Genomic DNA, 18,360 nt, shown 5'->3' on the forward strand with positions numbered 1-18,360 from the left:
GCACCTACACCTGTCTCGGTAGGAACAGGGTGATGGAACCGGTGTTAGGATGAAAGAACAAAGTCTGGTGGACGGTGGTGCTTGATTTCCATTTATAGTCCTCCGTTAAGCCGAGGTAGATCGGCTGGCGCAAATTAGTGTTTTAATTTCAGTCGATAATACTGCTCATTTGAATGAGCAGTTCTGTCGATTGTGGCTCTAATGCTTGTCGACGGGACAGAATGGCTTCTTCGCAAAGAAGCTCAGAAGGTTGGATGGCAGCAAGAATAAGGAGCTTGTCCAATGGTGTGAGACGCAAGCATTTGGTCACTGTGCATAGGTAGTTGTTCATTGGCAGTGTCGATGTTGAGGCATTGAGCACTACGGCGCCAAACAAGTACTCAGTGGAAGAATGAACAATGCTAGGCAGCTTCAAGAATCAACAGTTTCACAGTTGTTTTTCATGTCCCATTCTGTTATTAACATTTGCACCAAAGCAGATGTAAAACAAAACTTGCTAAGAGCCTCCACTCGGACGGCGGGTCTGCTACTATTCAGCGAGTGACCTATTCGGCGATTTTTTGAATTGTTTTTAAAAATCATCGGGTACCGTAGCCTAATTATCATTGCCGCTTTTACATCGTTTTAACGACGCTAAATGTTAAAATAAGACCCCAACCTTAACACTTTACCCCTAACCTCTAAACCCTAACACCTTACCCCTAACGCCAACCCTAACCTCTAACACCTTACTTCTAACCTTTAACTCTAACCCTAAAATGGCAATGATAATTAGGCTACGGTACCCAATAATTTAAAAAAAATCAAAAAATTGCCGAAAAGGGCTTTCGCCAAATAGGGCACTCGCCGAATCGGACTAGCCGAATTAGACTCGCCGAAACGGGCCATTCCGCGGACGGCAGAGTTGCGAGGGCAATGGAAAGCCGAGCAACGCCTCTGACTGGTTTTGACGCTGCACCATTTTTCAGATCCTCATAGAAATTAAACTACAGTAGAACTTGGATAACTCGTCACCCCAGAGGGAACAGAAAAAGTTACGACTTACGCAAACTGACAACCAATGCAAACAGCTAAATTTTGCGATTGTTTCACGTCACATTAATTTCATGGTGCTCCGCGACCTAATTAAAGGTGATAGTGGTAAAGTGAGGCGAAGAGGTAAGCTAGAAAAGAATTTAATTACGGAACACAATAAAGTACAGTACGGTACAGTAATAACGCACTTAACGGCTTAACTGAAGAACACAGACATTTTTGACTGCGTTTTGCTTGCAAGTGTGTTGTCAACCAAGTAGTCATGCATTTTTGATAGTGAGCTTGCGAAATCACCACTGTCTTCTTGGCATAACATATAGTGTTGGAGCTTTCCAAAACTCTGCAAAGCTTTTTTTGTAGATGGAGGTGGCACAGGCTCTTCTGCCTGAACAGCGCTTCTCTTATCGGCAACAGAGCACGTGCGCGCACACCCGCAATCGACCAGACCAACATACTCCATGCATGTGTGTTTGGCCCGATAGAGTGTGTGCGTTGCGTGGACACGTTTTAGCGCAGTAATTTCTTCTTGAAAGAGTCTGTAAATGCCACGTCAGCATTTGGGTGGATGACAACTTAGACGAATTTTACTTCCCAGGGCAATAAAAACAGTGACGACATAATTGAATTGACGAATTATGCGATGACCACTTAACCGAACTTGATTGTGTACAAAAGATAGGCCTTCTGCCGGTACCTGGCAATCATTGATGACTTGGGAAAACTGACGAGTTTTCCGAAGACGAGTTATCCAAGTTCTACTGTATAAGCAAGTGAATATACTGCCGACTGCAAGTATATGATATATGTTGGAATTTTCTGTAATATAACACATTAACATAGCAAGTTTAGCAAAGATATTTTATCATTATTTTCATTGTCTTCAAAAGCTTGTTTTCCTTATGTTTCAGGCTGAAGTTGGAAGATGAAATAACAAATGAAGTGCTACAACATTTAGTTAACATAGTTGCTTCTACTAAGTCAAAAACTGTTATGCAAAGGTATATACCGTATTTCTACTTGAATAATGAATATGTAGTATACTGAGTAAGCCGTTTTAATAATGGTGAAAGGTTTATTTAAAATTTGTTCTGTAGCCTGTATTTATGTTACTGCCTCTGAATATGTTTAATGTGTTGGACTTTTAATTAAATTGTCTTGAATCCTAGTTCGTAAGTTACATCGTTGATTTCTTATATATTTCATCATTCTCAATACCGAGAAGCCTGAACAAGACCGGGAAATCAATTTTAACTTGCAACCAATTAAAAAGGCTACTTAACGATTTTAAAACTGAGCCCGATCTGTCATTCAGATGTGCTTTGCTGTATAACTTTGTTCCAACTTCCATTTTTTGTTCTTCACTTTGAAGCACAGGCGAAGCACAGACGTTGTGTAGCAACACAGCCCTGAAGCGTGTTGCTACGGAACACACCCCAAAAGTTAAATCATTATCAATATTTTCTCTTGCTTTTTTGTTTGTTTGCAAAGCCGGGAAAAAAAAATTGATTTTAACTTTGGAAATGTAAATGGGAGGTGAGAAATGGCCAAAATATGAGGTAGAATAAAATTTTCAAAAAAATATTAAAGTTTAGGGGTCCCCCACGCTCATCCCGAAATTTGGGGGGGGCTCGCGACTAGTGAAATCTGGATATTTTAGTTAAATACATATTTTTTGGATTAAATAGGGTATGCAACATATTGCTGCAATCAGAATTTTATGAGGATTAAACTGATGTTAAAATAACACTCACTTTCAAACGTTTAAAACAAAATTCTTTACACATGCCACAATTTTAGGTTATAAAAGTGCAACAACAATGACATTGAAAGTCGGCTATTCTAAGTTTGTTAGATGAGCAACCAGCAGTCAAGCATTATAGTGAAAAGATCACAGTTATCAAATCCTAAAGTAAAGTGAATAGCTAGGGCACAGTTGAGCCTTAGCAGAATATTCTTCACACAAATTATGTTATTTATTATCATGCTTTTCGAAAAGTAAAGTGATGACTCCAGAAGCTGTTAAAAACATTGCGACAGCATCGGTTAATGTATAAGAACTACTTTCAACTAAGGATGTGCCGATTAATCGGAATTGGCAGGTATCGGCAATTTTTGGAGAATTGGAATCGGCATCGAAAAAAATTTCCGATTCTTTATCAAAGTTTCCTAATCAAAAGTAATGCGAGCGGCGAGCGCGTGGAAATACTGATCAAAGAACGGCTTCTTTGAACAACCGCATCAGCGTCAACGAGCATTCGAGCGGTAGTCTAAAATCTAAATTATGACGATTGTCCGCCATTTTGTAAACTCTTGTTTAGTAGGCACCAGATCAAAATACTTTCTTTCTTTGAACTGACGAAAAACGTTCAAGGAGAAAATCAGACCAGATAAAATCTAAAGTAGAATGATTACACAATGGTTAGAAGTTAAAGGAGAAATGGATTATTACGTAATATATGAATAGTTAATATTTTAGTGCCGCTTGCAGTATGCGAGGTATGCTTGCAGTATAATATGCATTTTAGTGTCGCTTTGCAGTATTGTGATTGCGCACGGAATGGCCCGTTTTGGCGAGTCCGATTCGGAGAGTCTGATTTGAAGAGTTCCCTATTCGGAGACAGCCCTTTTCGGAGAGTTCCCTATTCGAAGATTTTTTGAATTTTTTTTTGAAAATTATTGGGTTCCGTAGCCTAATTATTATCATTGCCGTTTTTACATCGTTTTAACGTCGCTAAACGTTGAAATCATGCAGAAAAAAATAGAAACTTATCGGGTATTGTAGCCTATTTATCATTGCCGTTTTTACATTGCTTCAACGTCGCTAAACGTTGAAATCGTGCTGAGAAAATAAAAAAAAAATTTTTGAACAATTAAATGAAAATTTGTCATGTTAGTTCAGTTGAGTTGTTTTTATTTGTGACCATCATATCAAAAACAATACACGTCAACACAGCAAAGGTCGAGAAAAAGGTAAAAGCGACAAAACGCGAACGTTAAAACGTGCTTGTGACCGAAGTAAGTGATTGAGTTGAAAGAAATTTGGCACGGCCGCAACACCTTCAGAAAAATTTAAGATATGAAGGGAAAATAAAAAAAAGAAGATGTTACAAAAAAAAATCATGTTTATGTCTATAAGTTAGTACATACTTTTGAATAGTTAAAACGATTACTGGTAGTTTGGATCAACAAATGTGTGGTCTACAGATTGGATTGAAAGGAAATTATCGAGTACCGTAGCCTAGTTATACCGACCAGTAAAAATTTGTTCCAAGAACCCAGTTAGCCTAACAGTTCATTTTTACATTGTAGTAACAGATAACCAAATGTGTGGCCTATCGAATAAGATTATACTGAAGAAGCCACACCAAATGTGTGGCTTCTTCAGTATAATCTTATTCAAATAATCTTATTCTTATATAAATATTTGAATATTTTCAATAGTTTTAATCTTATTCAAATAGAAAGCTAAAACCTCAATTGCTAAGGCAACAGGGATCAGTTATCAGTATGATATATGATAACTTTTAAAGAGTTAAGTGAGGCCGCCGTGACGCACTGAGTATTGAACGCGGGCCGATAGAGTGAGACATCATTCCACTGACCGCTACGCCATCTCAATGCTAGAATGATAAACACGGTATTCAAATAGAATTATATTTGAATATTTTCAATAGTTTCAATCTTATTCAAATAGAATTATATTTGAATATTTTCAATTGTTTCTATTCGAATAAGATTATACTGAAGCCACACTTGTGTGGCAAAAGCTCTATATTTTAATAAATTGATTTTTCTGATTTGGTGTGATATTGTTTATTTTAAATTGAGGTTAACCAGATCATTTTTATGTCTTTGTGAAGTCATAATGGCTCTGAAGTCATAATTGTTGTCCAACATTTCACAATAGCTTAAATATAATTATTAGCTTGCAATGGGTATGCCAAAAGTTAAAGTGATAAAAGCACTTAGATAAAAGTTCAGTGAAAGATTTTTCATTTCTTGGTAACTAAACAATCACTTTACAAAATGGAGCCAATCAGAAGAAAATTGATGCAATCATAGGGGAGTGGGGGGCTTTAAAGTTTAAGGAACTTTTAAGAAATAAAATGAGGATTTTCACATCAAGCAATTGTTTTTTTGATATTTTCATAGCATAATTAAATTCCTCACCTATGAGAACATGGGAATAGACAGTAGACACTTTGTTCATCATAATTGGACAAGAAATGGTGACTTTAGAGCATTTTCACAAAATATTCCTGCACACAATGGCGCGACTAGAGGCAAAAATGTAAAAATTTAAATTGCGATAACTTAAAAATGACACAAGGTATCAAAAAAATTCCAACAGTTATGAAAATCATTCTAAAATATGTACCAAATGTGAAGAAAATCTAAAAGATGATGGTGTAAAATTTCTTCAAAATTTGTTGAATTATAGTGGAATGACTCGGCTGCGATTTATTTTTTCTTGTCGAACAACCAAAAGTTCTGCGTTTGTTTGTCAAATTTGACGTTACAAGAGTCAGATAAAGCGTTTGGCCGCGAATTATCGCACAAGTTGTGTGGATGTATGCCAGAGTCACTTAAGTTTTTAAACTCACGCCGGTTGAGTGATTGCAAAAGGAGTATCAAGCGTTAAGTTGTGTACCTAATAATTATTCGCTATCTCCGCTTGCAGCAGATTATGCATCAACATGAGTTACTTTACAGGGTCCCATGTGATTTTATGAGCCGTACTGCTTCCTTGCTGGCTCAAGGCAGATTGGAAGAGGGTGATATGTCATCAGATTATTACCCGATTTATTTTCACTGCGTTATGCAAGAAAGAACACAATGAGTACCCTTTTTAAAGTCTTCGGTATGACCCGACCTGAAATCGAACCCAGGGCTACCAGAGCCAAAGGCAATAACCACTTAGCCATGGGTGCTGGTGTATACCTACCGGACGTGTATTTGTTTTACTCCATAAAGATAACTGTTGTAAACACGAAACTGAGGATCGCAAAAGAAAAAAGCCATTAGGCTATCGTCATCGTCGTCGGCTCCAGCTTGTGTCCGAGCATTGGTTTCGTCTTTAAATCGAATTGGCTTTGGATGGTGATGTCGTATGTGGCTTTGGAGGCCCAGTCTATGATGGAAAAGACGTGGGCAAAAGTCACATTGTATGAAGGGTGGGGGACGTGGCAGTTTTAGCTTTTCGAGTGTTTCGTTTTTGTTCTTGGGCTTTTTGTATCCTGTTTTTTTAATTTCCTTGCCTTCCCTAGTTCTTTTAGGTATAGTGTCCAACTGTTCCGGTTTCACAAGCATAGAGAACGGTTGTTAGAACGACTGCCCTATAGACCATAATTTTTGTCCGGATAGATATAGCATGGTTCACGTCTAGTAGCCTAGGTCGTGCATGGTTGTTGAAAACATGGTGGTTAAGTCTTCCATAGGCACAATGTGCTGCTTTTATACGATGTTCAATATCCTTTTCACATATTGGTGCTGTTGAAAGTATGCTACCAAGGTAGGAGAAGTAGTCGACTTTACCTAGAGGTTTTTCCTTGATATTGATCTCTGGGAAGGTGTGATCAGGTGGCGTTTAATTGAGTATCCCAGTTTTATCAATGTTAACTTCCATTCCAAAATGCTCATAAGACTTGTTGTATACTGCTAGCGTAACCTACTGCAAGATTTTTTTATTTAGTTTTTATTTGGCATCTCTTTATAGTCTCGCTTAGTGCATAAATGGTTATGCACGTACCCGCATGCAAACACAGTTAGGAGCGAAATATGCGAGTTACCAAATGTTTGATGCCAGGTGTTAGAACTTCGTTCAAACCATTTTCCCGCAGTGTTCAAAATGTTCTTCTGGAAGAGAACTTTATTCCATAAAAATAGCGGCTTTTTTCATCTGTTACTGTATTTCTGAACATCTGGTCGGAAACTAGACTGTTTTCCGGAAGTGAAAAACTTTCGTAACAAGTATCCAACACAATCATTTTAACAGTGCAATATTGTTAATTGGCTCATACGGCGAAATACAAACCAGCATAGACATTACAACTAAAAGTAGCTTAGGATATTTCATCTATGAAAGAAACTCTGTGTGGCAATTAGCACGAAACGTGTCTGGCGAAATGTTTGATGCCAGGCGTTAAAACTTAAATCAAAGCATATTCTCGCACTGTTCAAAATGACGGCCGCGGATGCCTTGGGAATTTCTCGAAGGTCACTTTGAAGGTTGCCTTGAAGCAGCTGGCGGAAGAAAATGTACGTAAGTCGGCACTGTTATGATTGCATCACATGATGTTCCCCCTCCGATTGTTCCTCAACCTGACTTGACGTCCTGTATCACTTTTTTTTCTTACTTTTAAATATTTTTCCCGTAAGTCACGGCGTTTGTCGAATAGTGACAGCATGTGTCAAGCGTCATTGCCGCCGAAAAAGGAAAAAATTGCAGCCCTGCACCTCTGATTCTTGATATTATTGAATTTTGCACTCTTCCATCCATACTCCAAACATCTAGTTAGCAGAACGTTTCAAACACTTCCATTTTATCTTTATGTGGTTGAATACTTAAATCTCTATCTTCCTCTGTTATCATCCACTTCAATCATGCTTTTATTCCAGTTCTTAATCTTTTACAGCACTTACCTTTTGATTTCCTCTCACTCTGGAAATCCACTTTGTGCCACTGAGAAATGGTGATCATTTCAGGTTACATTTAACCCGAACATACCGGTAGTTTCAAATGAAAAGATGTGCAGTAGAGAAAACTACTCTTTTTGCCAAATAGTATCAGTGTAGGTATAGCACTGTCTGAGTGGGGTGTGCTACTATTCGGTGAGTCCGATTCGGTGAGTTCCTAACCTCTAACCCCTAACCCTAAAACGGCAATGATAATTAGGCTACGGTACCCAATAATTTAAAAAAAAAATTGAAAAAATCCCCCGTTAAGGCGGACTCACCGAATCGGACTCACCGAAACGGGCCATTTCGGCCTGAATGCATCTCAACCAGCTGTTTCTGCTAATTGCGGCGGGTAAAGTGTCGAAGCTTTAATAATTAGCCATTGCACTTTTATGTTTCAGGGTTTTTCACATTTTGGTGGTTCAACAGTTTTCTAAAAGTGTTATGAGTGTATTTGTTGAATCTCTCTTGGTTGCTGTTCCTAGCGGGGGATGTTCTATTGATTGTGACTATGTTGCAATGATTAACAAGTAAGTATAAAGATGTTGAAAAGTTAATAGAGTAATTTACAAATAGTGACTATGGTTTGAGAGTTATCCATGACAATTGACAGTCTGTGCTGACACTCTCTGGCCAATTGCTTTTTGAAGAGAACAGGTGCATTTATTACTTCTAAGTTTTAATCTATCAATAAATTGCTAGTTTATCATTGGAATGAGCGATTGCTAAGGGATTACTTGTTTTTTTGATTTTGTGTTAAAGGCATACTAAAGGAAAATTTCAAACCGGAATTAAGCATTAAAATGAGTAAACTGAACATTCAAGAATACATTTCAAAAACAATTACCCAAAAAAATTTGTTTTCAATGGCGCTGGCAAGGCCCAAAGTCCAGTGTTTCATTTATTTTCATTTTTTTCAAAATGACCAAAACGTGCAAACACAGCTCAAGAATACGTCATAAAGTCCAGCAATAACAAAAGCCACGTTACCAATCTGATGTTTTGAGCAAACTGTCTGCTGTTTTGATGTTAAAATGTGCTGTTTTGATGTAAATACATACATAGCCTACAGTCAAATCGCCCGCAGTAACAATTATTGCGTGATCGGTTGATTGCTAGACTTTATGACGTAGACTTTATGACGTTCTTTACAGTCGCACGCTTCGTTGCTCAGGCCAATCTCGTTTTGAAAGCTCTGACAAAAGCACGCCCACAATGGTGGTCAGACCGCAATGGGGCAAAATTTTTATTGAAAATCGTTTTATGGTAGCATGTTAAACACAAAGAAAGTGGAAAATCGCCAAGTCAGGTTTTTCCTTTAATACCCCTTTAATGGTAGTGATGCACTGGAGGTGACATTTTGGGCAGAGGCCAGATGCGTCTCAGGCCTTTGATAATATCTACTTCATATAATAGGCTGGCCAACAAAAATGAAAGTTTTTTCAATGGCGCGAGATGTGAGAGTCGTTTTGCGGTATTGCTAAGTAGAGCAGGAGTTACATGGCTTTAATTATATACATTTTCATTAGGAATTTCAACGATGACTTTTTTAGATGTATTTTTGGACGTAGAATCCAAAAATTGAGTGCTTACAAGCCGAAAACTGGACATTTTTGAGATATTTGCATTTTTGGGCAAGCAAGAGCATGACGTCATTGCTTGGGAGCTTAGGAGAAATTTGCGGTCGTTTGATAGCGGCTGCATTTGAATACATGGCTCAAAACCAAAGTTGCTAGTGTCGCTGTTTTCCCTCGGAATTCGGGTAGTTTTGTTTCCTGGTTGCAGCAAAATTTTAGCGGTGATGGGTTGTGGTCTGGTTGTTTTATTTCAATTTGAACCAACTTTCATAGAATAAATATTATTGTCACTTCACAATTTTCAGTTTTGATGACTTCACTTTGCACAATTTTTCTAAAGTTGGGTTGCATTTGTGCTTGTTTCATTACGTGTTCTCCAGAAGGAATAATTGGAGAAAAAGGTTTAGCAACTGCGATTGCTTGAGACAATTATGATGAGAATAAAGATACGCTTTCAGGCAGTGGCACCCTCCATGATACACAAGGAATATGCTTCCAAAATATGACAACAGAGTTAGATGGATCAAAGGAACAAGGCCCATCACAGAGTGATAGTAGCAATTCTGGTTTGTCTTGGATTAGAAAAAGGAGTCTTGAAATCCCTCACATTGAGCTGTAGCCTGTAACAAAAAAGCCAAAGATAGTTTCTACCAATTTCAAAACTTTCGTTATGCCTTCTCTTGAAAATCTACAAAATGTGACACAAGGGATGTGATTTGGTCAATCGCCTTTGATGGATGTAAAAACACGCCTATGTGGTCAGGATGGAAAGCTTAACTTACAAAAGATCCTCTGCCACGCCAGACAGTTGCATACATGTCAAATATAGGGAAACCACCTACAAGACATGATGTAGTTCTTAATACTATGAAAAAAAGCTTAAAAGTAGCGGATGAATTCAAGGAACATTACATGAATGTTAAAACAATGAAAACTATCAATACTACAAAAAAGTGCTCAATGCTAAGCAAAAGAGCAAAGCAGAGCAAATTAAATCAAATATAGTTATTACTATCTGAAGCCTTTACAAATTGTTTCACCTAACGGATCATCAGAAGGTCTTATTCAAATAGATTCTATTTGAATAAGACCTTCTGATGATCCGTTAGGTGAAACAATTTGTAAAGGCTTCAGATAGTAATAACTATATTTGATTTACATGAATGTTATGTATGACCTTGGTATAGCAAAGCCTGCTGCCCAAATCCAGAATATTTTGGCTCCCAGATTTGATAGGTTATTCATCCACTATGGACCGTTCGTTCCACATCATGTTCAGGTACTTTGGTTGCTTGGGCTACCTGATAGAGGATTCTGGGAGTCCATACATCCTTACTCAATCGGAAGTACTAGCAATTAGCGGCTTATCAAGAAAGCATTACAACAGGTGTAAGCGATTGCATGTTTTACTTGCCACTGCGTTCAGGAAAAAACATTTAGAGTCGTTCCTAGAGCAGATGAAGGACAATGTGAATAGACATGCTGTCATCACAGCAATGCTTCGAAACAGTATCCATATTGAAGATGTAGAGAAATCAGATGCCTTTAAAGGTCTTATGAATGATTATGAGAAGTTCTGTGACGAAACACGGAACGGAAACCATGGCGGTACAGCCCAGTTTTGGTTTCTTTACATCAATTTTGTACAGCGATTTTTACTTATGAACAGAACTGTAAAGACGAATGATATTGAGCTCTTTACATATGCTCTGAAGACAATAATCCCTGTGTTTTTTTCATGCAACAAGCCCAACTATTCTAGACACATGTTACTGTACTTCCTGAAACTGTTGAACATGGACTACACACACCCTGGCATATGTGATCAGCTGGAGAAAGGAGCCTTCTCTGTGAGGTTGTATGAACATTCCTTCTCCAGATTACCTGTTGATCAAGCAGTAGAGATGACTGTGAATGTGGATGCTGCATCCAGGATGACTGGCATAAGTGCGTTCACCCAGAGTTTTCCTGCCCAACGAAGATGGAATGTCACGAGGTATGTATTATGTAAGGAGTCAAGTGATAAATTATGCGATGGAGAAGGCTGGTATGAAACATGAAACTGTTTACCAGGAATCAAAACCCTACGGAATAAAAATAGACCATGCTGATTTCATGAAGATTGGTGAAATTATCGATTCGACCATGAATCCATTTCAACATGTTGAACAAAGCAATCACTTGATCAAGCTATCGTCTGGAAAACCAGCTCCAGATGAGATCAGAAATGATCTCTTGAACACAATTAGCAAAGGTTCTGAATGGCAACTGGAGCTCCTTGACGGAATAAAAGAAGATCCAGCTCAAATTAAAAAGCCCATCAAGAGAAGGAAAGTTGGAAATTTTGCTAGCAATGCAGCAAAGGGTTTCGTCACCACAAAAGATAAGAAAATGGTCCCAGAGACATGTTTGGCAGACTTCTTTACTTGTCCTGCCAAAAAAAGCTTGACTTAAGAAAAGTCCTGTCTCACCCACTGTCAGTAGTTCCCTTTAGTCTATGCAATGTAGATGGAAATATGACCACAACCAACAAGTCCAAATTGGCTAATCATCTTGAGTCACTTGCGACGGCAGCTAATGAACCATTGAATACGGGAAGCAATGTGAGTATTTTTGATGGCATGTTCTTGATCAGAATGATTACGAACCTTCCTTCTACTTATGGTGGAATTGCCAAAGCTCTCTTAATTATGATTTGTAAAGCTACTAGCGAAGAAGTGTACTTTGTATGTGACGATTATACTCAGAACACAATCAAAGATTCGGCTCATGAAATTTGAGGGGACACCGACACTGTCATCAGCATTACTGGTCCTAGCCAAAAAAGACCTAAAGACTTTTTAAAAATATCCTTTCCTCATCACAGTTCAAAGATTCTTTCCTTGCTTTCTTGTTTTATGAGTGGCAGTCAAATCTTATGCTGAAGTAATCGTGAACAAGTAAGTAATTGTGGCAACGGGAATAAATTGCTATGAATTTATTGTACAAAGTGACAATCTTGTAATAAGACAGGACTGCTGTTGATATGACTGCGAACACAATGAAGCGGACACATGGATGGTGCATCACATCTTTCAGCTCTACAAAAGTAGTAACAATCCTCTGCGAGTGAATGTGCGTTGTAATGACACAGGTGTAATGATCATTCTCTTGCATTATTGTAGTGATGTGGACCTGCAAACAGAAGTTTTATTGGAAATGGGTCATGCTTACAACAATACTCGGCATATTGTTAACATCAGAAGCATGATGGAGGAGCTCAGTGAAATTAATGGCTTATTCTGTACAGCTTTGCCAGGATACCATGCCATCACAGGGTGTGATTACAATTCCTGTTTCTTGGCAAAGGAAAAACTAGACCACTCTTAATGTGAATGATCTTCCAAATGCATCTTCTTATTCAACTACACTTTTTGCTGATGATTCAAACTTTCATATGTCAGATAAATGCCTGTCGTCTCTACAAAAAAATGTCAATAGAGAAATAGGAAAAATTGTTGTGTGGATGAAATCCAATAAAATTTCATTAAATTATAGTAAAACTACTTATATGATCCTTTGCAACAAAAAAAGTGCAGCAGAAAATTTTAGTCTGTCCAATGTCCATCAGTGGCCGATCCATCGAAAGGAAGAAAACTATAAACTATCTAGGTGTAACTTTGGATGAGCGATTGACATGGGATAGTCATATTATTAATCTTAGAAAGCAGCTTGCAAAGGTCTGCGGCATAGCATTTAGACTGAGATACATTGCCCCATTAACAATATTACAAACTTTATATTATGTTTTGTTTCAATCCAAGATCCAGTACTCGATTATAAATTGGGGAAGAGCAAACTCTACATTGCTTACTCCGCTTCAAGTGTTACAAAACATGTTCATCCGATCCTGCTTATTTTTGCCGAGGTCAACAAATACAACTGTTCTTTATCACCAATTTAATGTGCTCAGAATTGACGATATTATTAAATTAGAGACTGCAAAATGTATGTACAAATATGTGCACAAAATGCTGCCCCGGGCCTTTACTGGCTGTTTTATTTTTGTAAACGAAATTCACCATCATAAAACCCATCAGAACCAGGAGAATGATTTATATTTGCCTTCTGCAATGTCGAACTCTGGTAAGAAGATGCTACGTTTTTAATGGAGTGAAACTATGGAATCAAATACCAAAAGAAACACAAGAAAAGTCTTATAATAGTTTTAAATTTGAATATAAATGTTTATTAAAGAATTTGTACTATGATCACTCCTGAAACATATCATCTGCTTAATTCTCTGCACAGTTTTTTTTTTATGCTGCCCTGTGTTACTCCACTGTTAATGTATTATGTAAAGTGCTGGTATTGTGCTATATGTGTTAATGTTCTTAATTTTTGGTCTTTTGTTTAAATGTTTGGGTGGCAGAGCTGACTTTGGTGACCTTTTGGTCTTTCGCTGCCATCCTTGTTGTGCGAATTATTATTTGTGTTTTTGTATATTTTTGTTTTTTTATTTTTTGCCAACAAAACAAAAGTAAACTGAACTGATCAATAGACCTTGAAGTTGAAACAATGGAGCCTGTCTGCAGTTATATGATTGCACAAATCATATCAGGAAAATCAGTAACAGGAAATATATTAGTACCGTACTTATCAAAATGTACTGTATTGTTGTTTGTATTAATTACAAGCAAGAAAATATACCCACCGAATTTTCTAATATTACACCCAGCATTCTCTGAATAGAAATTTTGAAATTGAGTATATTTGTATTATAATTGGACAAAATGAATGCACTCATGATAATATAATAGAACCCAAGTTTGCACATTTTACTTTAGATTCTAGGATGTCTCGGGTCTGCTACTACTCGGTGAGTCCGATTCGGTGAGTCCGATTCGGTGAGTCTGATTCGGTGAGTTCCTAACCCCTAACCCTAACCCCTAACCCTAAAACGGCAATGATAATTAGGCTATGGTACCGGATAATTTAAAAAAAAAATTGAAAAAATCCCCTGTTAAGAGATCGGACTCACCGAATCGGACTCACCGAATCGGACTCACCAAATCAGACTCACCGAATCGGACTCACCGAATCAGACTCACCGAAACGGGCCATTCCGCAGTGTCTCACCCTAACTAAGCATCTTTTTGAATGAAACCACGGTCTGAAAGCAGAGTGCTCGGCTTGAGACTTGGCCAAGTTCAACAACAGAGCAACCCTTGCATGATGCTTAAGGCAACGGCCTTGAGACACACAAAGAGACTGACTATCTTAAGTCAAGACAGACTGACTATTTGGTTATAGACAGACTGACTTAATTCAAGACATGACTGACTACAGACTGACAGACAGACTAAGTCAGACTGACTATTATAAGTCAAGATATTAATGAAAAAAGTGGAGCTGTCATGTTTCACACAAGATCTTGCAAAGCAAATATTTTGCAAATATTTTGCTTTGCAAATATTTTGCCAGCTTGCATAGGAGGTTTTAAGTTTGGAAATTTTTGAAATAGATGAATAGGCCTATATTATGATTGGTTTGAGATTATATATTTTAGCAGTAGCATTTTTTAATTGTTGGTGAAATTATTATGACACGGGGCGCAACTGCATCATTTTAATTTGGGTAGTTTGATAAAAGTAGCCAAACAAAGCTAAGCAACACCACAACATTAACATAAAATTTAACAGGTAGCCTGTAACATTTTTTTGTTAAATGTTGTGGTGTTGCTTAGCTATGTTCGTTTATGGTTGAAAAAGTACTGTAACCTCTCCACCCGAATTGTTTTATAGAAGTATTCACCAGATTTATATAAATTCATATTTTGTAGTTGCCCAAATCAAGATGATGCATTTATGGATAATATCCATTGGGTATTATGAAAAAAATTAAGATTTTGTAAATGTTGATGCCGAGGCAACCGCATCATGCCAATTTGGGCAGTTTTATAAATGGACTATGATCAGATAATTTCATATTTTTTTGTTGCCCAAATCTAAACGATACAGTTACTGTATGTAAATGGGAAAAATTATTAAATTTGTCCATTTGGGGGAAACTGCCTCACGCTAACTTGGGCAGTTGCATAAACAGACTAATCAGTTTCATCAGATAATTTCATGTTTTCAGCTGCCCAAATCAACACAATGCATTTGCAAAAATTAATAAAATTAGCTAACTTATATGGCAAATTTTGCATTTTGATTTGGGCAGTTTCACAAAAGTATTAGAGACATATTTTAGTAGCTGCCCAAATTGGTATGATGCAGTTGGTTAAATGCATTTTGTACTACAGTTTGATCACCATGCAATACAATACATCAATACGGGTGTGCCAAATGAAAAATTTGCGGCACATTTCTTGTGCAAATAAGAGGCTGTTTGCTGTACTTAGTTTGATAGGTAAAAGATATTAATTTATAGTTTTTCTTAATTCATGCAATTTTGTAGCTTTTCATATAGCAATTTTTGCCCTAATAATTGCAAGATTTTGCCCGATATCGCGACATTATTTGTGTTTTTGTATATATTTATATTTTTTTTTTCGCCAACAAAATAAACTGAACTGAACTTATTGCATTAAAGTACCCTCAATTCCTTCAAGCACTGACAGATTTAGGCAGTTCGATCAGTGTTAGCTCTGCCACGGAAGTTGCTCTTGAAGAGTTTGTATGTGCATTGTGCAACATACGGGAAAAGGCAACTTCATGACGTCAATGAAGCCCGCTGGTTATATTTGAAACAAAGTTTACGCCAATAGATAGTGATCGACCTCTGCAAAAAGTAAAAGGTTTGGAACCTACAGCAATGCCTCCTTGCAGGGCAGCGTTTATCCAGCACATTAAGCGAGCAAATTTTATTGCAAGGATGTGGAAACTTGCAGATGAATTCAAGTCTGTGACAGAGTCACCCTTCGCCTTCGACCATGGGTGGAAAGAGGATAATAGCGGCAAGATAGTGCCAAATTGGTTTGAAGGCTCTCAGCTGCCAGATTCTCTGGATGTAGACCAATATAACAATGACAGTGACTACGAGGATTCGAATTTTTCTTACGACTCAGATGACAGTGAAAGTCAGAATGATGATTTTGACATTATCTAACTAAATCTTGAATCTCAGATTGTATTTTTTTACAGTTTCATATTTGAAAAACACAAAAACTGTTACAGCTACTCAAAAACCATGACAGATAACCTTTTGTCTTGACAGACTTTGACCAATTTCACTTTTTGAACTAAGAAGCTGTCTTAATTCTATGACAAATTGGTAAAGGAAAAAAATAGAAAATAAAAAACGGAAGTAGCCCAAAAACAATAAAAATTGCTAATATCTCAAAAATGTCCAGTTTTCGGCGTGTAAGCACTCGATTTTTAGATTCTATGCCTAAAAATACATTTAAAAAGTTCTTCCTTAAATTTCCTAATGAAAATGTAATTAAACTCATAACTCCTGGACTATAAGCCCCTGATTCCAAAATACGCTTGTTTTTTTGAATTGTTTACAACTATTGAGAGTCCCATAGACTTAACGTCTTGTTAATTACACGGACCTAGAAGTAATCCCAGGTCTATTTCTGAGTTGTATAAACAGCTGTTTGGTACCAATCAAGTTGATTACAACCAAACAAATAGTTACTTAGGCCTTGGGTGTACTAGCCTAGTAACACTCAAAATACGACAGGCTATAAAGTAATTCTGAAGATACAAGATGAAGAATATATATAGAAGGTGTGTTTGTATGCTTGTTGACTTCAACGTTATAGGACTAACTAAACAGCCCTCAGAATACATATTTTTTCTAATCTTATACAATACACAAAAATATACAAAACAAACCTATTGATGAATAAACTACGTCGGTTGGTATTGAGCGATACCCATCAAAGTACGAAGGCCTTCTACTGCACATACATCATTATTACAGAATGCAAAGTTTTGTTCTTCACACTAAAATAACTGCTTGAAATTTTTATCATTTTTATGTTAATTTAACTCTGTGTGTTTGCATAATTCTTGAAACTCTGAACTACTGATGCAGGCCTGGTCACTGATATTTATTGACAGAGTAAAAGTTCCGTTTGTTGTTGAATTGTTGTCTGATTTAATCTATAAATAAGTGCCGCTAAATAGTGAGCAGTTCTTGAAATGCTTCATCAAGCACACGCCTTGATACTCAAATCAGCGCCACCTGATCTTGTTCTCAAAGTTGCAAGCTTATTCTTGGTCAAGAGCTAAATTGTTGTACACGATATATTTTAGGTTCTTGCAGCAATGTCCAGATGATATGAATCAACACATTTGTTTATGGATCAAGGTACTTTTGCAACTGTCTTGTCATACCCAAGCTACTACAAGGCAACTAGCAATTACCACAATAGAAGTCAATTTGAAGGTCATTCAGAATAACAAAAAGAAAATACTATCCCTTTGTGCAAACTTGTTGAAATCGGTAAGATGTTATTTGTAAAGTTACTTTTGTATTCGCAGTATTCTGCAATGCTTCGGTTATTTTATAATTTGTTGCAAATAGCTATTGCTGGTGCAGGTTTGCTTATTTTATAATTTGTTGCAAATAGCTATTGCTGGTGCAGTGAAAATAATGTGCACCCTTCAATACAACATCACTTATTCTATTTTAGAGCTAATTGCTCTTAGTACACTCCGAGTAACGGGTCTGCTACTATTCGGCTAATCCGATTCGGCGAGTTCCCTATTCGGCGAGAGCCTTTTTCGGCGAGTGCCCTATTCGGCGAGTTTTTGAAATTTTATTTTTGAAAAGGAATTATCGGGTACCGATAACTTACCTAATTATAATTGCCGTTTTTACATCGTTAAACGTTGAAATCGTGCAGAAAGGAATAAAAATAAAATGTTTGAACTATTAAATTAAAATTCGTTATGTCAGTTCAGTTGAGTTGTTTTTATTTCTGACCATCATATGAAAAACAATACACGTCAACATAGCAAAGGTAGAAGCGACAAAACGCGAACGTTAAAACGTGCTTGAATTCGTCATGTCCGTTCAGTTGTTATTATTTTTGATCATGATATCAAAAACAATTCACGTCAACATAGCAAAG

At 37.1% G+C, this 18,360-nt stretch overlaps 1 protein-coding gene across 1 annotated transcript in view; it reads left to right on the plus strand.

Moving 5' to 3' along the window:
* The window catches only part of LOC145774265 (uncharacterized), a 104,945-nt gene that overhangs the window by 39,551 nt on the left and 47,034 nt on the right, over positions 1 to 18,360 (plus strand). The window contains exons 3-5 of the mRNA XM_082585462.1: positions 1,944 to 2,033; positions 8,115 to 8,243; positions 17,540 to 17,729. Of these exons, the coding sequence (XP_082441588.1) occupies positions 1,944 to 2,033; positions 8,115 to 8,243; positions 17,540 to 17,729 (409 nt within the window). The remainder of the gene's footprint in view (positions 1 to 1,943; positions 2,034 to 8,114; positions 8,244 to 17,539; positions 17,730 to 18,360) is intronic.

The sequence above is a fragment of the Aplidium turbinatum genome, chromosome 7 (assembly GCF_918807975.1).
Source record: "Aplidium turbinatum chromosome 7, kaAplTurb1.1, whole genome shotgun sequence".
Taxonomy (NCBI): domain Eukaryota; kingdom Metazoa; phylum Chordata; class Ascidiacea; order Aplousobranchia; family Polyclinidae; genus Aplidium; species Aplidium turbinatum.